Here is a 27,258-nt window from a genome sequence, read left to right as displayed (position 1 = left end):
GGGACTGCTGGGAGTCCAGCAACATGTGGCCCTTCAGATGTTCAGCAGTCCCAGACAGCATGGCCAATGGGTAAATATGATGTTAGTCTGGAGGGCCACAGATATCTCCCTTCTGAACACAGTATGGCTGGCTTTTCCTTTTCAAGACTTTCCTGAGGGGGAAACCACTGGCATGGCCTAGCAATCCATTGCATAAAACAAACTGCTGACCTGGCAGGGACACATTCCTTACTCCCAGTGTAACTTTGGAAGCATTCAGTAAGCTTTGCCTAAGAGTGGGAGGAGGTGGCAGCCGCAGGACCTAATACTCTGATTGAAAGACTAACTATATAAACCTGTGGGAAGGCACTGGAATAATAATAGCAATGGACAGGCCTCTTTGGAGATAGAGGCCACAAGCAAGGTGGGAAAGAACCGCTTTTGACAGCTGGAGAAGATGGAGCAAGGGTCTGCACTGGGTGCTGCCTCTATATATGTGGAAGGAATACCCCTTGGAGAAAGAGGGGAAAGCTGTGCATGTTCAGGTGTTTTGTTGTGCCCTTAGTGCCCCTGAAGTTCAAATACTTTGGATATTTTATCATGTATTTTTAAAACATAACCAACTCTAAACAGGATAAAAACACTATGAGACAGAGTATACAGTTACGATTGCCAGGAATGCTGCAGTGCAGAAATAGATCTGTTCTTTTTGGGGTAAGTTCTGAATTTGGATTCAGTCCCACAGTCTACTACAGTTCTGGCATTTTAAGGTATCGTGCAAATTCTGTCCCATACGTGCCATTGTTATCCCTGGCTATAAAAAGACAGTCTCGCTGAGAGAATATAAAGCGTTATACCTCTTTATAGCAGCTTGGAAATTAAAATTCATTTGCAGCCGATTAGAAAGGCTGTTTTTCTCACAGTCTGCACTGACCAGCATGATATGCAACCCAGAATTTCACATGCTTGGCTGGAAAAAGAGCTTCTCATGCAAAGGGGGCTACACTCTAACAGCCATCGATGCTAGCATTTGCAAAATTGTTTTCTCAATTTCTTCACTAGTACTGCAGTTTATTAAACACTGAGCCACTGCTATATTTAAAAAAATGAGTTTGACAGCCCAGCTGTCCTGTATATCAGAGTCCTATATCCTACTGTTATACATCATGACAAAAATCTTGCAGCTGAGCTGAAAAGCAATTGCTGCATTTCTTTGGGAGTTCTTCAAGCAATGGAGAAAACCTCCCTCTCTGACCTCTACCTTCTTCCTCCTCAGCTGAAAGCATGCAACCATTTTAATGATTCTTCAAGACTGCGCCAAAATGACCGGCTTCAGCCCTGCAGGGTGTTATGCTGTGCACACTTAAGAAAGCTGAAGGGTGAGCAGAAGATGACTTTTGGTGCAAGGTTAAAAATCTGTGCTCTGCGCAGCCCCTTGAGCAAAGTGAATTTCAGATGTTCAGAGCTTGTTCTTCTACAGAAACAAAAGAAGAAGTCATCTGTACAGAGCCATTGCCACTCAGGTCACAGAGTGACACATTCTTTTATGAAGCAGGCATCTGAAAAGCTAACCATTGAACCTAGCAGGTAAATATTTGGGGCAAAACTTCCTTTCCTCCACTGAAGCTTTTAAATCAGGGGAAAAAACCTTTAGGGGACACAGATGTCATGGCTCCCAAAAGTCCTGACAATAGCTTGTAACAATTGCAGCAATTACTCAGTTCTCTTTCTTTTGGAACCACACTGGTAGCAATGGAGCCTGGCAGGAAACAAGAACTGTTGCAGCACTACCTGCCTGTTCCAATGCAGGTACCGCTAATCTGGCCAGGAGGTAACAAGAGCAAAACAGTGCCTGTGTGGGACCGTCAAGAATCATCAGCGCTACAAGATTCTACAGCTTCTCTCAAGGATCCTTGAAAACTAGAGCACTGGCGTGTGGGTGGGGGCACTAGGGATCTCTTGACAAACCAGTATCAGCTCAGTTAAAAACACCACCGCAACCCCCAGATGCCCTTATAGGTAATTAAGGGAAGTTTGTAATGTAAAAATTCTTGGAGTGGGAAAGGATTATTGCAGTCACAGGGGAGAGTGTGGCAGGGGGAGAGACAGAGAGAGGAGTAAGTGAATTGAGATTATAGGATGGTGAGGGGAGGGGATGAAAGACAGGGCAGCACACAGGGACAGTGCATTTCAAACCTCCCAGTGTTGTTGTTTTTTTTGTAAATGCTCCTTACACTAAATAACTTTGGCCAACCTTGTCATACAAAACACGCACACTTCTAAATATATGTATTTCACCCTGTTACACAATATGTGTCCCTCCCTTCATCTCTCCCATTCAATCCTTCCCCAAGTGGCTTTTCATCGCCACTGCCTGCTGCTGCTGAATGATCTTTTCATTGCTTAACTGAATCAGGTTATGCTCTCTTGCCAATTTCTGTCAGCAGCTCTCCTTTTCTCGGTTTCCTAGACTCTGCTTATCCTTCTTAAGTGACTTCTTTCCCTTCAAACGCCCTTAGATTTTTCCTCACTCTCCCTTACCACAATTATCCAATATTTACTTTTATTCTCAATACCTATCCATCCCTATTTTTTTGTTACAGAGAAGGGATCATTTTGGGAGACACTCCATGCCAAAAGGTAAGAGGAGATCAATCCTAGAGCTGGATGGATTGATGGATATTCTGCCCCTGAATGAATATTGGCAAGCAAGGGAGGTCCTGGCATTTAGGCCAAGATGGCTGGTCAGTGTCATAAACAGACTAGAAATAAGCTCCAATATATCCATTGAGACACTGCAATGCACCGAGCTGACACAGCATTCCTCATGATTTCAGAGCCAGTCAGCTAAAAATTACACTGCAGGAAAAACAAGGGCCTGTTTGTCATATTTCTAATTAATCCATTTAGGGAATGCAGATAAGAGGAGGCCCCTGGAGCAGGGTGTTGCCCCTCCACAGCACAATGGCTAAAGGATTGCACCCCACCACACAAAAATCTGTTTACTGCAGATGCATTTTAAACCCAAGCAAATTTATCTTGCAGTAGCAATACCAACTAGTCTCCAGAATGCAATATTAAATTTATATATACGGTTTCCACTTACCTGGTTGTGCCGCATTCAGCTCTTTCACCTGGGGTGGGGAAGAAATCACACATTATTTCCATCCTTGTTTACATAATATAAAAGGTCACAGATATTTGGTATTTTTAAAAAATTGGGGCAGGGGGAACTATTTTAACGTTAATCAACAAGTTAACTGCACATACATGGCAAGTGAGAAATTGCAAGGGTCTGAAGACATTACATTTTACTCATAAAACCTCAGTTTACTATTAATTTACATATTAGGGAGTGTATCCAACTAAGTTCTACTCAGGGTTGACCTACAGAAATTAATAAACTTAATTTGGTCTTCTCCATTAATTCCATTTCTACTCTGAGCAGGGAATAGTGCTCAAGACAATCCCTTGACTGCCGAAAGCCATCTTACAAGTCAAGAACCATGTTGACTTGAGAGCATCTCTACACTTCCCTACTCCAATCAATTATCTCAGGATGATGCTCAGAGGCATTCGGAGCTTGTTTCTTTCATGAATCATAATCTCAGACGTCAGCCTCAGCACTGCTCCTTGCATCTTTCCAATAGTGAGATTAAGACGCAGGGAGGATCATCTTTGTGGCTGCACAGAATCACAGAATTGCAGAGTTTGAATGGGCCACAAGGGTCATCTAGTCCAACCCCTTGCAATGCACAAATATTTTGCCCAAGGTGGGGCTCGAACCCACATCCCTGAGGCTAAGAGCCTCATGCTCTACCAACAGTGCTACCCAACTGCTGAAGACCTACTGTCTTCTAAAGCCATACAATAACTCTAGCTAGCTGGAGTTAAGGGGCCAGCTGGGGATACAGCTGGTGAGGAGAGCAAATCTTTTAGCTGCATCTCTGGCTTTAGCATTTTGATTAGTATTATCTTCAGCTCTCTTATAGAGGCGTTTTCTGCCTTGGGCCTTCAGGGATGATGCTTGTTAAGAGCTTAAATAAATTATTAAAAGATCCAGGCAGCTAGCATAAATCGAACAGCCAATGAAGTTTAGCCAATCTGCACCAGATAAAAGATCTGGGCCTCAATAGCTCTTATTTTTAGCAGTTAAAAGAGTGGGGGATAAGGGGTGGGAGGAGGGAGATAGGGACGAGTACTGATAGGGACCACTATCCTTGGGAATCATGCAGAAGACTATCCCATCACCTCACTGAGGATATGCTAACAGCATGATAATACAGGGCAGTATTTAGCAGACCAGCTTTTTCCTACAAGATACGGTAACTGCCCATTTGACTTTAACCAGACAGACTCCCATGTTTGCTGTCTTTGCCCCTTCAAAGTATTTACAACATTTGGGTTTGACAGAAGGTGGCATGCTAAAAAAAGAAGTTGTATTCTCCCTCTCTTAATCAATATACAAAAGAAACATTTTTGGATGCAGCTCATTTCTGGTTTTGCAACCATGTGCCCAAAGGGTCAACCTTAAAAGACTTGCAAGTTCTCTGTGTACACTTCCACAGGCAACATGAATTATCAAGAGGTGATTGTAGATAATAGTGAAAATAAGAAAACAGATGAAGTTGCCTTTGGACCACTGGCTCATCCAGCCTGATGTTCCTCCTCTAAATGCCCAAGCTAACCTGGCATCCTAAGCACAAGGTGATAGTTGACTCCATTGCTCATGAAGAACATGTTGTTCGAAATGTGATGGGCTATTTCTTCCTCTTAAAAATAAATAATAAACCTCCAGTGTCACTTCAGATTGGCTCTCCTGTTGTATTTATTATTTTCAGAAGCTGCCTCTACTTTTTAAAACATCTTTTTTAGCATGTAAAGTGTTGGACTAGGACCTGGGAGACCAGGGTTCAAATCCCTACTTGGCCGTGAAGCTCACCTGGATGTGGCCTTGGACCAGTCACTGCCCCTCACCTAGCCTACCTCATAGAGTTGATGTGAGAATTAAATTAGGAGGGGGGAAATCATGTATGCCACCTTGAGCTCATTGGAGGAAAATAAATGCAATAAATAATTGTTTATGTTTAAATTGAAGGAGCAAAGAAATCTATTAAACAGTGGAAAGAATTTTCAGAATAAAGGATAATCAGGCAATGAAACATTTTTCCATGCGAAGTTGTGGACAGGCTTCAAGATTGTTGAAAGACCTTTTGTGAGGCACCTGAAAGGGATGCTTGTGGTGACAGTGCCAAAAATAATCAACTACTCTGCCTTTTATCCTTATATGACTCATGGCTTTTGAATTTGAACTTCCAGGTCAGATAGTGAGTGAAAGCAGATAAAGGGAATTCAGAAACACATGACGCAATTACTGGGTGAAACCATGTAAGAATACTGCAATTTCTGATGAACTAATTAACAAATAAGCTAAAGTGCACAAAAGTGCAGTCCTAAAGCCTAGCTACAGCTTCACCTGGAAAGAAGGTATCATTTGTTATCTGGATCAAATAGAATATCCAAGATTGTGTTGGGAAACTGGTCAAGAGAGTAACGGCATGAGAGTTAAAGGAGCTGGGCCAAATCAAAGTCAGATGAAGGATCTTCATAAAAGAGAAAAGAGGAGCTCAGGTTAAAACTAGAGGGGACAGCATAGGCTCAAGACAGCGAGGGGCCTGGAAAAGCCACAAGCTGGCCCCGGAAGTACCGTATTTTTCGCCCTATAGGACACACTTTTCCCCCTCCAAAAATAAAGAGGAAATGTGTGTGCGTCCTATGGGGCGAATGCGGGCTTTCGCTGACCCCTCTCGCTCTCCAAATGAGCTATCCTCCAAACCAGGTCGGGGAACAGTGCCAGCGCCAGCCCCAAAAGCTCGGGGGACAGTGGGGAGGCACAGTGCCACCATCCCGCTGTTCCCCGACCTGGTTTGGAGACTGGCGCTGGGGAGAAGCGCGCTTCTCCCCGCCGCCAGCCCCACAAGCTCGGGGGACAGATATCCGCAAGCCTGGGGAGACCGGTGCGACTTCCCGCCGGGCTCCCTAGGCTTGCGGATAGCAGCCTGTTCTGGGGCCTGGGGTCGGGGGAAGCTCGGGCATCCCCCGCCCCAGCCCCACGCCTGGGGGGGAAATAATTCCCCCCCTTTATTTCCCCCCAAAAAAACTAGGTGCGTCCTATGGGCCGGTGCGTCCTATGGGGCAAAAAATACGGTAAGTTTGTGTGTGTGTATAAATAAAGCTGTGAGTCATGAAAAACTGGTCCAGCATCCTGGTTAGCACAGGCAGCTGACCATCATACTAATGATGCAGCTCTTGGTAAATAAATAAGAATGCCTGGAGCCTTAAGCTGGCCTGTCTTGCTCTTGAGAACTGCTGAAGAATTTTTGCTAACTAGAAAGCTGACTAATAAAACATCCAATCACATCATGCGTTGATTGATAGTGTTGTCTTAGCACTGTGAAAACCTTAGAGGCTTGTTGTCTGAACTAAGAGGAGAGTCCATATGGGTCAGGCTTCAACTAACTGCTAGCTCCGCCCTGTCTCATATGTTAAAAAGCTTGAATTTGGAATCAGCTGCTGGCATCGTGCAGTGATTGATTATGCCTAATGAGACCTACTCCAATTTTAATATGAAACACAGACCAATCCACAGAAGGGGGTATAAAGAAACAGCCATTGTTCTAATAAGGCTGCATATGCTTGTAGGTTTACCAGCTCTGTGGCAGAGAGAAATTTCTAAGACAGAAGAGAAAGTATTGACACAATTTTTAAAAACACTTTAAAGAACTGTGTATCAAATGCTGTCTCTTATGATGACTCAGGTCTTCAAATCATATTAACTTGGGAGAGGCAAATATCTATGGGATTAAAGCCAGCAAAATCCAATTAAACTTTTATATGTTTATATCTGTGTTACAAGGGCTGCAGTATTAAAAGCAGATCAGAGGCAACTGATTCCAAACTTTAAGAAGTACATTCACTCCTAGTGTATGACAGCAAAATATAGCAATAAATCATCAGAAGCTTCTGCAAACTGGGCATCTCTAAAATGAGAAATAGTCCCTTGTTCACCAAGCACAACTTTTAAAAAAGTCTCATGGGCTCCAGTTCAGCTCAGGTTCCAATTTATATTCAGGATAGGACATAAATCATGCATTTAACCTTAGACACCTATTTGAGTTAAGGCAACCACTCTTCTTGAAGTATTTTTAAGGGCACACTTGTGCAAAGTAGAGACTTTTTGAGGAGATGGCATTGTTGAGGGGGGCCGTATACATATCAGCCTCACAGATCCAGTGGTAGGAAATGACAGCTGTATTTTCTTCTAAAGGTAAAAGGTAAAGGTAACCCTGACCATTAGGTCCAGTTGTGACTGACTCTGGGGTTGCGGCGCTCATCTCGCTTTATCAGCCGAGGGAGCCGGCGTACAGCTTCCGGGTCATGTGGTCAGCATGACTAAGCCACTTCTGGCGAACCAGAGCAGCACACAGAAACACCATTTACCTTCCCGCCAGAGCGGTACCTATTTATCTACTTGCACTCTGAGGTGCTTCCGAACTGCTAGGTTGGCAGGAGCTGGGACCGAGCAACGGGAGCTCACACCATCGCGAGGATTCGAACCGCCGACCTTCTGATCGGTAAGTCCTAGGCTCTGTGGTTTAACCCACAGCGCCACCCATGTCCTATATTTTCTTGTACTAAGCATTAATAAAACAAAGGGTCATGCAGCAGCTTACAAATTTATAAGGGGGTAAACTTTTGTGGGTTTCTAAGAGTCTTCTTCATCAACATTTGGGTGAGGACAGGAGTTAAAGCATGGGCTGCTAATGCAGTTTCTGTGGTCCCACAGAGACCTTCCCTAGCAGGTCTGAAAGCAGCATTCTTCTGAAACCACGTGGCGCTCATGTCAGTTTCTTTGGTTTGCAAATGGGACTGCCCACTTTAAAGGTTGACAAACCTGACTTAAAAGCTCAGTCCCAAAGAGCTGAAAGCAACATGCTCAGGCCAGAATATGGCAGACCTATTCCCAAGTGAACAATCTCAATAGCAAACCAGAAGGAGACTAAATTGTAGCCTACAGCATCCCTTTAAAAGTTGATTAAAACATTCATTAGGCATTCCTTTTGGCATCAAGGACAATAATTATCACCAGAGGAAAGGGCAGCAAAGTGATCCACAGGCAGGCCCAAACCATCAACTCCACTATCTTAATAGATGTGGAAAGTCTGGCCTACTTACACATGCCTTGAAACAGGCCAATTATTTCCCAAACTCTGCTGTCAGGTAAAAAGATGAATGCCTCTCACACATGAGACCATGCACAGCTGTACTGATAGCCTATGTTCCTCCCTTGCCTGCAGGACCTTCACACAACAAGCCAACTGAGGCCAAATGATTTGAGGCAAGGTGCTTCAAATCACTAGTAGCAAAATACCTATCCTGGTAGAGAGGACCCAGCGAAATTTGGCTCAAGTTAAGTTATAAGAATTCCCCCTAGATAAAAAAAATCCTCAGCTGTGAAAAACACAATGCCTTTTGTTTTAATTCCACAGTTCAACATGACAGCTATCGAAAGAAGAATGCCACAAATCACCCCATCCACTGCACATATAGAGTATGCAAAATATTGAAATGACCTTCTTATTTTTTTTATTGCCATTCAGTTATGATGCTGGAGGATATTTTGGAAAACTTTGTTCCAGATTATGGCTCTAAGCACCAATGCTATCATTTCACTACTTTGGGCTTTTTGGGTTTCAAAAACAAAAACTTAGAAAGATTCTGAGGCAGGGGTAGGGGGAATCCCAGTCCATTCACCTTGATAGTATTTGCAAACACAAAAATCCTTTATCCAAATCATTTATTTGCCAAATGAAATGGATAATTGTTAATAAGAACACAGCTACGGGGGCTTGGTGTTTTCATTTTTCTTTTTCACTAAACAAAGAGCAGGCAAAGCAGGGATAATGGGTCTCATCCCTAATGCTGAGAGGCCTGCCTTACGCCCTGAGGAACCAAATCAACGCAATGGGGCGTTCAAACGCCACTCTCAGCCAAAATTAAAAGTGAAAGGAGCAAAGATTTTCTGCCCCTCTTCTATTAAGCAGGACATAATCACTAATCACAAATGCTGACATAAGAAAGAAAACAATAGCAAGGGAGATTTAAGAAATCTAAGACCCAATTCTAAATCCTGTTGTGATTTAAAATGCAATCTTTTTGTTTAGGCTCATTTGAACTTACCTTCTCCCAGAGTCTGCTTCAGTAAGTCGTGTTTCGCCTGCAGCTTGGTAATAAGGTTGCTGCCATTCAAATACTCTTTAAATTTCTGAAGGGAGGAAACAAAAACAAAACACTGCACACACACACAAAAGCATAGTGGGCAAAAAATATTAGCAAAATAAACTTTGAGGCATACATTTATTTCCCTGTGGTGCTGTTGAGAGTACCTTTCTGGAATGAAAGGATGTGTTGTGTGCCTTAATGAACCAGACTTCAGTTGTACATACAAAGATGGACCAAGGATTCAGTTGTCATTTGGGCTTTTTCTTTTTCCACAATTTCAGTATCAGTCCTGTTGATCTTATTAAGCCAAAAATCTTTGTGTTGAGCTATGTGCTTGGGGTTAAGGCCTCAGATCACAAGAAGCTCAAAGACAGCAATTCAAAGAAAGCTTTCTTTTGTCCAGCTTCTGGGAATGGCCTCAATAAGTAAAGAAATTTTGTGGGGGGTGGCAGTGGGGTTCCTACAGAAAGGGTTCAGCTTTCATGCAAAGAGTGATAAAGCCAAGACGGATTCTCACTGCATGAGGTCTGAGGGCTTGGCTGATCAGAAGCTTATGCTGCGCTGATGGATTTCTTCTGAGTACGACTTTTATTTTGAGATTGCCTCATACCAAGTAATAGTGTCCTAGAGGCAAGTACCGTATTTTTCGCCCTATAGGATGCACTTTTTTCCCTCCAAAAATGAAGGGGAAATCTGTGTGCGTCCCATGGGGCGAATACAGGCTTTCGCTGAAGCTTGGAGAGTAAGAGGGGTCGGTGCGCACCGACCCCTCTCGCTCTCCAGGCTTCAGGAAGCTATCAGCAAGCCTGGGGAGCCCACGGGGCTCCCTAGGCTGCGGATAGCAGCCTGCCGCCCGGCGCGTGGGGCGCCCTGAAGCAGAGAGCCCCGCGCGCCGGGCAGACATCAGCCAGCCCCACAAGCTCGGGGGACAGCGGGGAGGCGCAGCGCCGCCATCCCGCTGTTCCTCGACCTGGTTTGGAGGCTGGCACTGGGCAGAAGCGCGCTCCTCCCCAGCGCCAGCCCCACAAGCTCGGGGGACAGCGGGGAGGCGCAGCGCCGCCATCCCGCTGTTCCTCGACCTGGTTTGGAGGCTGGCGCTGGGGAGAAGCGCGCTCCTCCCCAGCGCCAGCCCCACAAGCTCGGGGGACAGCGGGGAGGCGCAGCGCCGCCATCCCGCTGTTCCTCGACCTGGTTTGGAGGCTGGCGCTGGGGAGAAGCGTGCTTCTCTGCAGCGCCAGCCCCACAAGCTTGGGGGACAGCGGGGAGGCGGAACGCCGCCATACCGCTGTTCCCCGACCTGGTTTGGGGGGGGAATAAAGGGGGAAAATTTCCTTTATTTCCCCCCCCCAAAAAAAAAACTAGGTGCGTCCTATGGGACGGAGCGTCCTATGGGACGAAAAATACGGTAACTTCACAGATGCCAAGAGAAGAGGAGGAAGATATGGGGCTGGAGGAAAGAAACAGGAAGTGGAAGATTCAAGAACTTAACACAAAACGCATCGTTGAAATTTCAGGATGCAAATCTCAGAAATCACCGAGTTTAAGAAGTAACATTTGTTAAATGTTACTTAAATGGAGTAGACTAGATAGTATATCAGGATTCCCTGGTCCAAATCTCACTGCTGTCCTAAAGTTAACAAACAGCCTTAGGAAAGCCGCTTGACACTCAGCTATGCAGCTGCAAATAAAACGTTTTAAGTGTGTTGTAAAGTGCATTATACAAATGTGACACTAGATGGCAATGGTGAGCTACGGCAAATTCAATATATTTTTTCCCAAACGTTTCTTAAAAAACCATTTTCACGACTTTTTTATATATGTGCCTATATGTGCCTCCTGCGATGGAACAGTAAAGTCTTAAACAATCAAACCTTAGTTTAAAAACAAGCTGCACTTGGAACTGGACCAGTAAGTTGGATTCAAGGGTTAGAGGCCAGCTTGTGCAGCCCCTGCTTAGCTTCTCCTCCTCCTTCCCCTGCTGCCCCCTATACCCACAAAGCACATCCAAAGGATCAGGCCCTCTAAAGAGCAAGAGATGGAAAGCTGATCTTGTGCCAGTGGAATTCCTGCTGGAGCAAGAGTTCTCTGCCTGACTTCAAACAAAGCCCCCAAGCCTTTGTATTGTAATAATGTAAGACACGGCCTCCACTGTTTGGGGAGCTGATGAGACTACAGGGAGAAAGAGGGGGAAAGAAAGAACTGTTGCACAACTAGCCTTCCATGTGTGTAACTGCTGGATACTACCCATTGCTAAATGGAATGTCTTTTTGGGGGGTGAAGTGATATTTATATCACATGGCACAATTCTTGTGTTAGTTTAACCATAAAAAAATGAACTGATATGCGCCTCCTATACAGTTCCGCTTTGGTTTAACAGGACTTGCACAGAATAAGTTTGTGCAAGTTTTACAGAAGACTGTAAAAAGTTTGTGAGGAAATTTTAATGACTCTCAGGGTACCATGGATCTCTAGTTCTAGGCTGGAGAAACTGGGCAGGACAGGGCCAGAAGAGTTTACATTGTTCTCCCATATGAACTATAGCAAATAGTCACAGTAGAAACTGAGGGTTTGACTTTATTTTTGTAGGACAAACATTTTCCCTATCTATCTATCTATCTATCTATCTATCTATCTATCTATCTATCTATCATCTATCTATCTAATCTATCTATCTTCCCTGGTGTGAATTAAGGGATGATTAAACATTTTTCTTGATGCTCAGACTCCTAATCTTCAAAACTCACAACTAAGTTTTGAAAGCATGCAGTTTAAAAATTATTTTCAGTTGCTTTATTTTCTTAATCTTCTTCACAGCCATGGGGTTTAGACACATACCTAAAATTTGAAAATAAGTAAGAACTGACATTTTATTTTATTTTAAAAAAACCAAAATTCTGACAGTCCCATTGTAAAAGAGCTTCCAAGATGAGGTGAAAGGCTGATGAAATGGTACAACATTGCTATAGAGGGGAAAATGAGGGACTCTGTGCTTGAATGGCAAACTAGGGAGTAGTTGGTCTTTAAAACATCTTGTCTTAAAACGTTTTTTAAAAACTAGTCCTAAAGGGATAGTGGTTCAGGGAATCCTGGTTCTCTTGTTTCTCCCAGTGAGGTCAGAGATACCTTTCTATAGATGAGCCATACATTAGTGCAACCACTCTACGTGGCTCCATATGGTGGGCTTCTTATTCCTTTCTGACCATCAGCCAAGCCCACTCCATGCACAGCACATCTAAACGGCCTACTTAAACTTTTCCAAGTTTTCAAACAATCTTCCAACGTAACACCAAGAGCTACTGTGAATGTATAAGAACGGACAAACTGGTTTACTGCATTCTTGATTTTCCGTCTACAAATAGAGACCAGGACAGGCTATAGGTGAAAGTTGAACTCTGATTTACCGAAGTTGGAAAAGAGCGAGGGGCTGGCTTATCTGGTTTTGTCACCTCAGTCCTTGAATACTCCCCTCCTCCAGCCATTTCTACAGTGCAGGAGTTCCTTATAGAAGCGCTACTTGTGTCGTCGTGTGAAAGTCACTCCTCCTCCAGCTGAGACACAAACATCGGTGATTCTGATAATTTCTGTTTCTCTCAGTTTCTCATTTTCTCCCCAATCTTAAGATCAGTTAGTTCTCCACTTCTCTACACCACTTTGTGGTTTTTTAAAAGTCCTCATGAAAATCCATCAGCATTTTAATACATTTCCCCCTATTATATGATTTTTTTTGTATGTAATGTTGCCCAATATACACATTTTTGCAAAGCAATTTCCCCTATTAAAATCCATTTTAATGTTATTTTTGTCAGAATATGGATTTTTACATAAACTTCACCCAAGTCTATGCATTTTTGTACACATTACTTGGCTGGAGAAATGCAATGCAAAATCTGGAGCAGTGAAATTTTGGAGGAGGGCTTTGTTCTGGTCAACATATTATTTCAGAAAGTACAAATTAGGTAGGTCCATCTTTGAATGAGAACTGAACTGATGTCTCCCTCATCCCTAGACTCCCTACTGCCTTTCTAAGAGCTAGTCATGTGAATGTGTATGTGGCGAATTGAGAGGTGTAGCTATTGAAATGCCAGCACACTCTATTGTCACAAAAATGTGACCTCCCTACAGTTAAAATGGGAAGAGGAGGGGAAGCTACTGCTCTGTAAGAGCCAGCCTTTTATTAGCAGTATATAGTTTATACCCGCCTTTTTCCCTGACAGGGGATAAGCCTTCTTATCTACTGCTTTTTTACCACACTGTGCTCAATATAGACATAAGATTATCCTCACAGTAAAATAGAACATTTCAGTTTCTTGTTGGTTGGCTCTCCTCTTGGCAATGTTTATTTTACTCATGTAAGTCTCTGAAGCAGCTGATTTGACCGACTCAGTGGAGCGACTATGCTGGAAGGCATCTGAGACATCAAAATCTTCCACTGTCAGCATGTCTTGCAATGTCTGCATAGTAGCATCCAATGTTTTTCGCACCTGCAGAAATTAAAGGCACAGGCGATTACGAGACAAAGTGAATTGCTGTGACACAGTTAGGTCACCGTCAGTACATGATCTTCGACACACCAAGCTAGTCTTATTTTTTGAAATTGAAAGATTTCCTAGGGAGGAAAAGATAATATAGGGTCCCCGGGATTAGATGCTTTTGTGTATGGATGAGCAATTTGTTCTGTACCTGAAACCACATTAGAAATGAATTTTTAAGAGATTTCTAGATGCCAGTGACAATGACAATAGCACCCAACCAGGAAGCACTACAGGACACAGCACTATGAAGTTGTTACAGGAGTTTATAGCTACAGTGCTATAATGATAACATAACAGCTCCGCAACCCACACATATCATCCTAGTCTGTATAAACTAGCAGGAACTGGTTTGGTGGTGTCCACCATCACCCAACCCACTGTGTGCCTTCCACCTTCAGGTGGCAGCTATAAAGAGCCTCTTTGTGACGTGCCCCATCTATAGTAGAGATTTGGTGCTTTCAAACAATGCAGCAAAACAAGTATTACAAAGCAAGCCATTGTGCCTGTTTCCTATCCGGAGTCAAAGACCTGGCATGGTTTTATTGTGCTCTTCTGGTTAAATATATCATTCATATAACAGGATGCAGGATGACCACAAGGATGATCAGACAATATTTATAATATACTCAAATATACTCAAAGTATTTATGTTGTTGGAGTGCTTCCTTCAGACCCTGAGGCACCAAAACCCACTACCCCCTTTTACTATTTCAGGCACCCCACCCCCCACTTATACGCGATCAGACTTTTGTGTGGCGCCCAGTACAAACCTGGTCTGCGTTCTCCAAGGGATCACAAGCCCTTGGATTGAAAAAAAGTATGCTTGTCCAATACAGTTTAATTCTTTAGCCATCTCTGTTAGTTTAAAAGTCACCTTGCATAGAATTATTCGCATAAATGAATCAATAAAGCATATTTACTTAAGGATTAAAGACAATTACAGCTCTCACCTCTTCATTTTCTATTTTGAGTGTGGCAAGTCTAGACTGCAGCTGGTGATATCGCATGAGCAACTCTGTCTGAACTGGCTGCTGGGCGCTCACTTGACATACCTGAAGGACAACAGATAAGACCATGCAAATTCAAGAAGGATGAGAATATTGACAGGTATCAAAGAGCTAACACAACGAAGAATGCACATCCTCATGATAAAAATGTCCAAAAACGTTGGACTGATGGGTATTAAAAACAAAAGACAGAGTACAGTGGTACCTTGGGTTACAAACGCTTCAGGTTACAAACACTTCGGGTTACAAACTCCACTAACCCGGAAGTAGTACCTCAGGTTGCGAACTTTGCCCCAGGATGAGAACGGAAATCACGTGCTGGCAGCACGGTGGCAGCGGGAGGCCCCATTAGAGAAAGCGCTCCTCAGGTTAAGAACAGTTTTGGGTTAAGAATGGACCTCCAGAACAAATTAAGTTCGTAACCTGAGGTACCACTGTATTTAATTTTTAACTAGTAGTATAATCCTTCTATCAGGCTTGAAATATAACCTCACTCAGACACAGAATACTGAGCATAGTTGTTATTTATGGCAACGCAGCAAATCTGCTCTATTGTTACAAAATCTATTTGTTTATAGTGTTGGATTATAAAAGAAATTTCTCAAAGCAAGGATCTGACTTAATTGCTGCTTAAAAGGCCTAAATATTAGTAACTCCTTAATGCATTATGTATGTAGTACCTACGGCAACTCCCACTATCAGCACCGGAGCGAGCAAAGTGTTACGTCTGAAGGGAAGCTGGAAACATACTGCAATATGTCACACTGAAAGCATTTTCTACCATGGTGATAGCATTACCTCATCCCCCATATGAGGCTGGTATTCAAACTTGAGTGGAGGACAGAAGACTTGGTTGCACATATCCATGACTGTATGCTTGTCACTCCGTGCATCCAGGTTGTCTACAGCATTCTCAATGATGTCCAGGCCCTCATGACGTGAGGTTTCTAGATTGTATTCAGCAGAGAGATATGTTCTGAACGTCCGTGCCAGGCTGGCATGGAATCCCAAGTCACAGCACTAAGGGAAAGGGAGAAACAGTCATTTGCTTCAACCGCAGAAGCTAGTAATTTCTCCTATATTTTGGCATAATGGCCTTTTACCTGAAGAAAACCCAAATACAATATCTATTTCTTCTTCTTTATATTATTTATAGAGCACCTATATAAAATGAGGTGTTGTACAGAAAACAAAGAGAAAGACACAGGCCCTGCCTTCAGGCTTACAAGACATGGCAAAAGGGAAGGTAAACTGTGGGAAATGGTAAAAGTATGGAATCAAGGACACAATAGAAACACTTACCGGTATATGGGTAAATAATAAAAGTGAGTGTCCACTTTCTGGTATGAATCAATCCTACGAATATCACAACAGAGGTTTCGTGTAGAAGCAAACTCCCAAAACTTTACCCTTTATCACTCATTGCTTGATCTAGGATTTCCCTTCTCACATGCATTGATATATTTGATTAGCCACATTTTAAATCAAAGAAATGACATCAGTTGATCATATATACATTATGCAGAATTTTGTGGAATTCCCATGAAAGTTTGCATAGAACTGTATCCTTAATGGACTTCAAAAATAATCCAGGAGTCAAAACAAATCCCTATTATCATAAAAGCTTACTATAGTAGAGAAGATGCCCCTGTTGCCACATCTCTTGTGACTGAGCAGCTTCTCATGCTTAATAAAATATTCCTGCATTATTCACTTTGGAGGGATATCTGAATTTTAATGGCATTTCTCCCTCCCATCCCAAATGTATAAACACAGGCAGTGTGTTGGCTTACACTCAAGCAGGTAAAGCCAATCCTTCCATAAGATGGATATGGAAATCTAGAGGTATTTCATTATTCATCATAGAGTGGCAAGTCTATCAATGGCTACAGGCCATTATGGCTAAATGTTACCTCCAGGTTTGGACGGAGCATGTCCCCAAACTACCATTTTCTGACAAAGGCAAGGGTGCCACCTCCTTTCTGTTTGCTTTGTATTTACGGGAGTGTTGTGTGGGTAGAATGACTGATGGACACTCACTGGTGAAATGGAGAGGGCGTGCAACTTTTAAACTATTTACCAACCTATCCATTAAATAGTGCTGTACGTTATACCCAGGCCAGTAGAACTGGGTCTGACTCACTGCACTCAGCTCACCTACCCAAGACTCAGTAATGCACACCAAGTCTGCTCTCTTATCCAAGATGAAATCGTGGATAAGCAAGGACTTACAGCGCACTGACCTGGCATTGCAAAGCAACACCACCAGTCACAGAACACCGAATCTAGTTAATGTTGGGAGAGCTCTGTGCCCTAAATTGAAAGTGGGCACTCTACCTTCCATAGGACAATGTGGGACTAGGACTCAGAATGATCGCTCCCCGCTTAAAATGGGGGGTGCCCTTTGCGTGGACGCGTGCAGCCCCTAGATCTGGAGCGGCTCCTACAGCATAGGCTAGGCTTTGCCTTCCCTCAGGTGGGATACCTGGAGGTCTCAGCCTACCTCAGTCAGTTGTCCAATCCCACCTGGGGGAAGAGTTGCCAAGGAGACCAGGCCAGGTAGGGGAGGGATTACCTGCCCACACAAAGGAGGGAGGATCTTACCTGGGAATTCTCACTTGGCTCCAGAGCTTCTCCCACCCTACCCACCCTCAGTCAATGTCTTATGTTGCAGGTTAATTTTCCTCACAGGTTTTGCAGGTTAACTTTTCTTCACAGGTATGCGGGCGCTGCTACGTTAAGGTCGCTGTTAAAGGGCCGGAAAGGAATTTCCCTGCAATGGCAGGTTTCGCCTTTCCCGTAGCAAAACGTCACAACTTGGGCGGTATCAGGCCTTGGGCGGAATCCTTTTGTCCATCTTCCTCTTTGTGGCGGCGATACCAGGGTTCCCAGTTAAAGGGGTTTCTGAAGGGAGGCTTTGACCGTACGCCGGAAGGTCGTCATTGCTCTCCCCTGCGGCGGCGGCATTACGGGGGCGGCTATCTCTGCTTGAACATATGTTCTCCAGAGCCGGCCCATCCCCCCCCCACACACACTGGATAACCCTGATGCTCCCTAGGTCCCCGGCTGGGGGCTGGGGAAGGAGAACGCCCAATGCCTGAGCCAAGGTCTACCCACATTTGAAATTTAATAAAGTTGTGGCCAATTTAATCCCATAGCACGTTGTCTTGAGTCGCTATTCCACATGACGGGGGGACTGCGCAGGATCTGGGGACTCCGCCTGTCCACGCAATGAAGAGGAAGATCAGTTTGCCTATAAGAGCAGCAGTGGTGGCCAGAAGAGCAGGAAAAATATCCAGGAAGAAATGGTAGCAAAGTTGCAGCTGGAGATAATTGCTTTTTTAACTCCATCGGAGAAGGCAAGAGCTGGAAGAAATTTCTAGCTGTTATAGCTGCCTGCATTGCCCGCCAGAAGAGAATCTGTTCCCTGTACTGAGGTGCGTTTGATGCCATACATTCCCTGAGTATGGGGATGTGTGAATTTGCTCCAAGCTTGCCTACCATTTACCATTCAGCTGAAGGCAGTAGACAAGTCATCTTGTTGCAATAATCCTTCTACTCAGTACAATATTGACCAGTTTTAGCATTAATGCTTGAATCATGAAAGACAGAGCAATATAATTCCATGACCTTACATTGAATAATAAAAATGAGATGGTTGGTGGAAACAAGAGAAAAGCAACACTTTGTTTTCCAAATATATGGCAGAAAGCTGCCAAGAGGGCATTTCCTGAGCTCTTGACTGTCCTCTGATCTCTTGTTATTTTCAATGCATGTTCACAAAAGGATTTTACAGCAGGATATTTTCTGCATTCCTAACTCAAAGTGAATCTCAAAGCTCAGTTACTGCCATAAGCAACTCTAGCCAAAGACGACATCTCATCTTTACTGATGTGAAGAGACACCCCTCAATTCAAATTTAAATCATACCAAAGAGACGGATTTCTCTAACTGTGTGCAAAAAGAAGCAGCTCATGCATGTGCGCACGCGCACACAGACACATACAATTCCCACTCTCAGGGATGTGGTCTGAACTTCTAGAAGATTTCAAAAGACAGCAGAAATCAAGCTTTCAACAACTAATTTATGACACAAGCAAAAATCTAGACTTAACTATGAATTAGCCTCCATGAAGCCAGATTACCACCACTGCCTTGGAGGGGGTTCGACTAGATGACCCTTGGGACCCCTTCCAATTTTACAATGTTATGATCCAATGATCCACTCCAGGTTACCAAACATTGGGCTACTTTTTGAAAATGAACCAAAGCACAGAGGTAGTAATTTTAGATATAAACTCATGCAATTCTACTAAATTTGAGAATTTTAATTCAGCCACTGTCTGCTCCCAAAGAGCAAAATTATGTTCCACTGCTCCCAAAATATGCTCAGGCCAGAACAGTGGCAAACTTTCAGGGGAAAGGAGTTCCATTGCATATGACCGAGCCCCAGGAACATGTCCTAACACAGCCTTTCTATGCAAATTTAATGCACTGGAGCAAAGTTATGGGTTGCAACAATTAACAAGGAAGGCGAAGGAAACATTTGAAAGGTCCAAGTTCTTTAAGAATTTTATAGGACTTTGTATTTTCTTATATAGCTATTGCAGAGTCTGGCATACTAGTGGAATTTACTCTCCAAGTACCTCAGGAAATAAGATGCAACCAGAGTTCAGAACTAAGTGCATCCTCCAAACGGTTTATATATGCTCGTAGAGTATATTCTAAAAGTACTGGTCAAAAATTATATCCAAACGTTTCTACAAAAGATATTCAAATTACCATTGCTTTAGCCAACCTGAGCAGCAATCTGACTGGAAATTTGTTGACTGCTATGTCTGAAATCTAGTACCTGAGGCTAAAAGGCTCAAACTACGATCTGTGTGTGAATCTGCAGCAGCAATAACAAAAGCAACTCAGGAAGGTGGCACAATAGTTCCAGGAGAAGCTCTCACAGTGCCACACTTCAGAAGCAAATGAACAGGTTGTGTAAGCAAGCTCTCCTTCCACCTTTCTCAGTCCTTAAGACTCCTAACAGATGCCAGCATATTGTCCAAGGTTCTGGACAGCAACCCCCAATTCCTGGGGTGGTGGAGTCCCTTCCTGCTCCAATCTAACAGGTGACCAGCTCTGTTCAAGCCTCCCTATAATAACACGAAACAACTAATGGGTCTCCTAGAGCTCAGTGATATACAAGTGCCCACAGTTCCCTGGGTAAAAAGAGTTACTCTGGAGTTCAAAATTGGCATAGGAAACATCAGGACTACTTCAGTCCAAGTATCAGAAAGACTGAAGTCTTAGAAAATCCACATTACTGCCTTGGTCATAAGCATTTAACAGGCTCCATCATTTCATGGTGGGTTTCTTGAGTGTGAGTTTAGCATAATCCAGTTCAGGTACAGGAAACAAGGGTACAGGGAACTAGCACGCTAGTGTGGTTCTTCATGTCAGGCAACTTAGCAGAATCTATAAGAATGATCTATGATTGTTTAAAAGCATAGGAAGCGGCTACGGACCAGATCGGTTATCACTCTAGTATGGAAAATGAGCTCTCACTGTGACAGCCAAACTAGACATCACCACCACCACCATCATTTTATTTGTATGTCAGCTTTCCGTAGTTAAAACCATGCCCAAGGTGACTTACAATATGATTTACGGTACATAATCGCAAACATAACAAAAGTAGTCATAAATAAAACACATCAAAAAGTACATAACCAAACAACCATTTCCACATAAATCATAAAAAAGCTAAAATGAAGACACAAACCCCTAAACAATACCCCAACCTGACAGCCTGTTCAGCAGCCTCAATTTTTATAGTGGGAGTCAGTTAGGGTCCCACCTCCCCAGGCCAGGTGGGAAAAGGCCTGCAAGACAAGGAGCAGGTCTTCCAGGACTCACAGCCAAGATGATACCTAGTCATTGGTATTGTTGAGAACCAATCAGAAGGAAAGAATGTGAGGCATTGCATATATCTTCTCTGCTATAGTGATTCCCCCTCTTCCAACAGGAGCAGGCCACACAAGTCTCACAAAGAGAAGAGGTCCTGGAAACAGTGGTCATCACTCTAGACTTGCTGTTGATAGGCACAAATCAAGGTGAATGCTACTTCCTCAGGCTGTCCACAGCTGAGTTTCCCAGGGTGTCCCTTCCAGTCCTCTCCTCCTCCTCCTCCTCCAGCTTTTCCAGACATGACGTGGGAGATCTAGGGTCAGGCTCTCCTACATTTCATATACAGTGTTAATTGCAGCCACAGGGGGAAGGCGGAGTCAGATGAAGATACTGGATGAGGATGCTTATCAGCGCTCCTATGCCTGATTCTCAATTAACACACACATCACACATAGCAATTTAGGGACAGTGGCTTAATTAGGAAAATGCACAGAGAAAGGGTCCAGTCTGTCTCTTGCATTCACACAGCTTCTATTAATACTGGGTGATTATATCTGTGTCTCTGTATCTGACATACTGTGAACTCAGTATGCCACATTTTACTGTCACATCCTGTTGCCAGCCCTTCCCCTTCTTCAGCTGCAAATAGTCTGTGTGCCAGGGCCCTGATGGAGGAAAAGCTGCTCAGTGTTGAAGGTGAAACATGGGAGGCCCTCAACTGCAAATGGACAGCCTCAGCATGACAGCAGAGTGCCTCACAAAAAGGGAGCCAGGGAGGGAGAGCAGGAGAGTTGTAACAACACTCGGTGAGAGATCAGTGCAACGACTCTTTTAAAACCTCCTCATAAAAAGACAAAGTTTGCACCGAAGGGAGAATTCAGTAAGTTTGCACTTAAATGCAAACTGAACCAAATATCTCCCCCGATCAATTCCTATGTGTGACCAGCATGAGTATAATTCTTTCTGACTCCAGGAGGTGACAAAATAAGTTGTATTAAGGCAGGGGGAGGTGTGTCTCTTGTGCTTCTTTTAGCTAACCTGGGCAAAAGGACTCCTATTGGAATTTCCCCCCGACTTTCTGTAGTTCCATTTCGCGGCAGTGGGGTGAGTGAGGCCAAGGCATGCTTCCTAATACAGCTGCCAGTGTTCACCCCACTATGAGAAGGAAACAACCTCTTTCAAAGCCCCAAACTCACTTTACTGAAAATGTGAAGCAGCCATTGAGGGGTGTAAAGAGATTTAATCTGGCAAAGCTTTTAGCATTCCTTCCTAACACTCTATACAGAAACAGAACGAAATTAGAAAACAAGCAATATGCGCAGGGGCCTAAATAAATCCCCCCAGGTAGCCTGGGAACACTTGTAGAAGAATAACTAAAACCAGGACGCTGAGATTGCAGGGCAGCAGCTTATCTCCAGGATAATGATTGTGTTTAAATGTTCTCGCTGTAGTCAATATCAGAAACTCTGATGGCTTCCACTGAACCATAGTACATTCTCAGTTCACACTGGGGGTTAGGATGAACTTGAACCAGTCTAAATCTTCTCTCCAGACTTTCGGGAAAATGTCACACTCCCTTGCATTTCACCTGCACTGCACAGAAGAATTCTGAAATGCTGCTCCTTATTTTCCTTGCTGGAAACATGCTGAAACCAGCATGTGCAGTGTAGTTCAAATAACCCAGCTGCTAATGACAAGTAGGGCAGTAGCCTGACTAACATTATTTTTTACAGCTCCTTTGGTCTCTGGCTATTAGCACCATGCCTAGCACTTCACACTTCAGTGCCGCAAAGAGGGGAGAAAAGATGTAGGAAAGGTATTTTTAAAAATACCCATTTAAGAAAAGGGGAAAAAATTAAAAATTTGAAAGCTAATATTATTATAAATAAGAATTTATAAGAGCTGATATTGCTCTCAGCTTTTCAAGAATTAACTTTCCAGTGGACCCCTGCAGGTTAGTGAAGTGGGCCCTATAAAAAGTTGTGCTACCCCCTCAGTGTGGAGTCTACAGTCCATCATCTGATTCTGATGTACCATGAAGCTATTGAACTATCTTTGCTCCCTTGGATAAAAGGCAGCTAAACACACACAGAGACAGCTAAGAACAAAATGGTTGGATGACCCCAGAAAGTGCCAAATTATAAACGGCTGGCTTTCCATATAGGTTACTAACCTGATGGTTCATGTTGTGGCATATATACTTGCAGCACTTGCAGCAAGTGTGAAAAAGAATTACTAACAATTAGATTGCCCATTTCTGAATTGTGTAGAAGTTTCACATCCAAACCACTCCATTTGAAACGGCTGCTTCACCTGTTACAACACTGTAAAAACAAAGACCTCAAGGGTTTTCATTTCTCTGAGAGTGACATAAAAGAAGCCCAGGTTGCATTGTGAATTAAACAGAGAGGAAGCATACATGGCTACCCTCTTTGCACCCAGGCCTCAACTTTATACCACCACTTGCATAAAGCAAATAACTTGATCTCGGTGTGTTTTTTAAGTACTCAGTGGATTTTAGCATTTTTCAAGGTCACAACCTTGAAGTTAAAATTTAGGTGCACTATTCCTGTGGACATTGCTCCCACAGTATAATATGCTGGCTCTGGCTTTTGCTATTTGCTGCCATATCAACAGTGGGACGAATGGCTATGCATTACAGGATGCAAGTAAGTTTTTTCTCTAAGTGTGTTTAACCAAGATGGGAGTTATCTCCTGACCTCTGCATTGCTCAATATATGTCCTAAAGCATTGTCTCTTAGTATGCCTAATGATAGATATTATTGCCCATAAAGTGCCAATTTTGTTCAAAAGTTTAGCTACAGTTAGTTAACTGGACTTGGGAAGCACACTTTATATATTAAAAAACAGTAACAGGTACTTATAACATCTTCAGCAAATATTTTTAACCTAGATTTTCTACTGTTCCCTGGGGCTTCCTCACAGTACTTTTATTCTAGCTGCTGGTTTTCCTCACTTTACACTTTTCATATGTTACACAGAAGGAGGGAATGAGGAGTAATTCAAGCTTCTTTTTTCTTCTTCTGTAGACCATACAATGCACCCTCTGGATATATTTACTGTTGGAATATATCTTAAAGGGGCCAGGGAAATTTAAGGCTGCCGCTTTCTTTCCAGGTATTAAGAACATTACCTATAGGCTGTTCCAGTAAGAATAACTCAATCGTTATTACTCAGGGGCACTTAGGCTGCTTTTCAGTTAAAACTAACAAGCATTTTGAAACTTGTTTTCTACCAGGCTCAGGGATCATTTCAGACTATAAAAGCACGCGCGCACACACACACACACACACACTTGTGCATAACTATACAGATCCACAGAGAGAGAAATGAATAACTCACCCTTTGTTTGTGCCTTGTCGAGAGGAAAATAAATCCTTTATAAAGTGCAAGCTTTGGCAAACTGCAATGTGCATAACTTGGCTGTACTATCAAGTGAGGTTTGAGTGAAGGCATGCCATCTAAACTGGTTATATTTTTAGGTTTATTAGCATTTTCTGAATGTGGGCCACTTTTCTTATTGTTATGGTCTCCTTCTGAGCGAGACAAGCTAATCACCTCAATACTTTTGATTATTAGGTCGTTTTACTATAGAAAAACTCAGAAAGGCTACTGTCCCACTCATGTCACAGATTTCACGTCATAATGCAGAGCACATTGCGCCCTCCTGAAATACATGCTATGGGGGAATGCAATAAAGATCCGGTGAAGTACATTTCTCGTACAAAGCAAGCAACATTTTAATTCATGTGCTCATTCTACATGACTAAAATAGTTTTGTTTTTCATCTTTTAATTTTCATCTGTTGTTATAACTGTTCTCTCTGTTTTGTATAAATTTAATAATAATAAGAAGAAGAAAGTTTACAAAATGAGAAAGGCAAGCAAGAGACAAGAACTAAGAAGCACAAAGAAAATAGGGTTGGTTCACATATAACACAGATTGGTGTTCAGAAGTTGGGGCTCCCATGCTACCCCCTTCACTTTTTTTCCTCTTGTGAAACAAGGATTGGATTAAGAAGATTGCTGATCAAAGTTCATACATGTTGGAAGTTTAATAAATCAATTAAATTTTTTTAAGAAAAAAAGTTCAACAAATCTGCTTTATCTTGCACCCGCACTTTCCCACCCCATATTTGTGCTTCTGGTGGGTGTGGCTGTCAATTTCTACCACAGTTTAAAATAGTGATAGAACAGCCTAACCACATACTTCCTCATCTGAGGCATAGCAATATCTAATTAAAAGTGTTTGCCTTACAGCCAGGCTAGGAGTAGACTAAACTCCCCACATCAAGAAAGGCTCTTTCAGCCACATGAGCTTCCGTCTTGAGCTATTTTCAAAGCCACAAACCAAATGTCAAGTTTTCAAGTCAATGTGGGATTTGCCTATAAATTTAGCTTTAAAGAGCTACCAGAAGGGGGGGGGGGAATGTGGGGCATTTAGTTGCACATCTGCTCTGATCCCTTTAGGTCTCTTGAACCTTTAAATATTTACAGATGAACACTGTGAGGGTCATTTTGAGCTTAATTCAACTCAACACTCTTTCTTCCCTACACTGTATGGGACCAAACTGGCAATTTATGCTGATACGCTTATTCTCCCAAGTGGATCTGAACCCTGCTGAAAGCAACAGGGACTTGCATTCAGAACCAAGTTTAAACAGCACTTAATGCAAGACCGGCTGCAATCAAGAGGCTTTACCAGTCCCATGGCTGATATCATATGATACTGGGTGACTGACAGGTGGGTCTGGCCAACCAAAAACAGCCTTATGGACCAAATTGGTCAGTCTGGTTTAATTTGGCCTGTAGGCCAGAAGTTCCTTGCCATTCGCTTACAGTAACCAAATTCCCACCATGAGAAACTGAAAGATGACCCTTCCCAAATAGTCATGTGAATCAACTCCAACTTTAAAAGCGGGGGGGGGGGGGGGGGACCAGATATCCTAAAGAGTAACTGCAACCTTTGCCTCCCATCCCAAAATTACTTCTTGCTTCTTGTGTACATAACAAGCCAAAGGGAAAGGGAAAGGACCCCTGGATAGTTAAGTCCAGTCAAACTTGACTACGAGGTGCATCTCACTTTTGGCCGAAAGAGTTAGGGTTAGGGTTTCTGGGTCATGTGGCCAGCATGACTAAGCTGCTTCTGGTGAACCAGAGCAGCGCACGGAAACGCCGTTTACCTTCCCACCGGAGCAGTACCTATTTATCTACTTGCACTGGTGTGCTTTCAAACTGCTAGGTTGGCAGGAGCTGGAACAGAGCAAAGGGAGCTCATTCCGTTACGGGGATTTGAACTGCCGACCTTCTGATCGGCAAGCCCAAGAAGCTCAGTGGTTCCAACCACAACGCCACCTGCTCCCACTGTGCATAACAAGGGCAGAGCACGCTTTTTAGCAATAGTCAGTCTAAAACAGGGATGGCTTACCTGTGGCCTTCCTGATGTTGCTGGACTCTAATTTCCATCAGCTCCTACCAGCACGACTAAGCAAAATGTAGTCCAGCAACATCTGAAGGGCCAAAGGTTAGTCACCCCTGGTTTAAAAGAACGCTGAAAATTACACAAGCCTCTGCCACATTTAAGTCTTTGCCATTTTGCTACTTGAAGCTAGGAGTCTGATAACCAAAGAGACAGAGGAGCTTTGGCCAGTACTTCCTGCTGACAGGAAGTATTTCTCATCTTTGTTTCACGTACAAAGGTGGGGGGGGGGGTAACCTCCACAGAAGCTACAGAGGAAGTGAGTGGTTCAAGTGCTTAAAATTACCAGTGGCATTGCAAAATAGCCTCCAAAGCTGGAAGCAGCAGAGAAGAGCGGAATGTAAAAGCTGTGCATTCAAACTGAACTGAATCTTTTGAGAGAAACTAATTTCCCGTGATGGAAGAGGTTTATTCCTTTTTTATTGCCAGGCTGTTGACTTTATCTGAACAACCCCGTAAGCTAGGGAATGGAGAACAATTCCCTGTGCGACTAGCACACAGAGTGCAATGATATTGAGTGTTTGGGGCGGGGGTAGGCTTGATTAATTTCATTGCACACAGATTGTACATTGACAATGAAGGTATTATTATTAGTAGTAGTAGTATTAATATTATTATTATTATTCCAAAGCAAAGGCACCCACCTTCAGTTCAGAAGGCAAAACAGTTAATGGGAGGTAGAGTCAGGGATAACAGTAAGTACAGTGGTACCTCTGTTTACGAACTTAATTCGTTCTGGAGGTCCGTTCTTAAGCTGAAACCATTCTTATCCTGAGACGCACCTTCGCTAATGGGGCCTCCAGAGCATGATTTTCGTTCACATCCTGGGGCACAGTTCGCAACCAGGAGCAGCTACTTCCAGGTTAGCAGAGCTTGTAACCTGAAGCATTTGTAATCAGAAGCGTTCGTAACCAGAGGTACCACTGTACAGTGGTACCTTGGGTTACAGAAGCTTCAGGTTTCAGATGCTTCAGGTTACAGACTCTGCAAACCCAGAAATAGTAACTCAGGTTAAGAACTTTGCTTCAGGATAAGAACAGAAATCGCGCGGCAGCAGCCGG

General features: G+C 43.3%; 1 protein-coding gene across 3 annotated transcripts in view; it reads right to left on the bottom strand.

The window, feature by feature from the left end:
* SRGAP3 (SLIT-ROBO Rho GTPase activating protein 3) overlaps window positions 1-27,258 on the bottom strand; it is a 186,780-nt gene that overhangs the window by 37,023 nt on the left and 122,499 nt on the right. For all 3 annotated transcript variants that reach the window (XR_014560471.1, XM_083723327.1, XM_083723328.1), the window contains exons 7-11: window positions 15,599-15,820; window positions 14,744-14,845; window positions 13,545-13,742; window positions 9,220-9,304; window positions 3,086-3,113 (exon numbers count right to left, since the gene is read on the bottom strand). Coding sequence is in view for 2 of the 3 variants with exons in the window: in XM_083723327.1 (XP_083579453.1) it covers window positions 3,086-3,113; window positions 9,220-9,304; window positions 13,545-13,742; window positions 14,744-14,845; window positions 15,599-15,820 (635 nt within the window). In the remaining variant the exon portion in view is untranslated. The remainder of the gene's footprint in view (window positions 1-3,085; window positions 3,114-9,219; window positions 9,305-13,544; window positions 13,743-14,743; window positions 14,846-15,598; window positions 15,821-27,258) is intronic.

The sequence above is a fragment of the Podarcis gaigeae genome (genome assembly GCF_964106915.1).
Source record: "Podarcis gaigeae genome assembly, chromosome: 2".
Taxonomy (NCBI): Eukaryota; Metazoa; Chordata; class Lepidosauria; order Squamata; family Lacertidae; genus Podarcis; species Podarcis gaigeae.
This window is presented reverse-complemented; position numbering and strand designations above follow the sequence as displayed.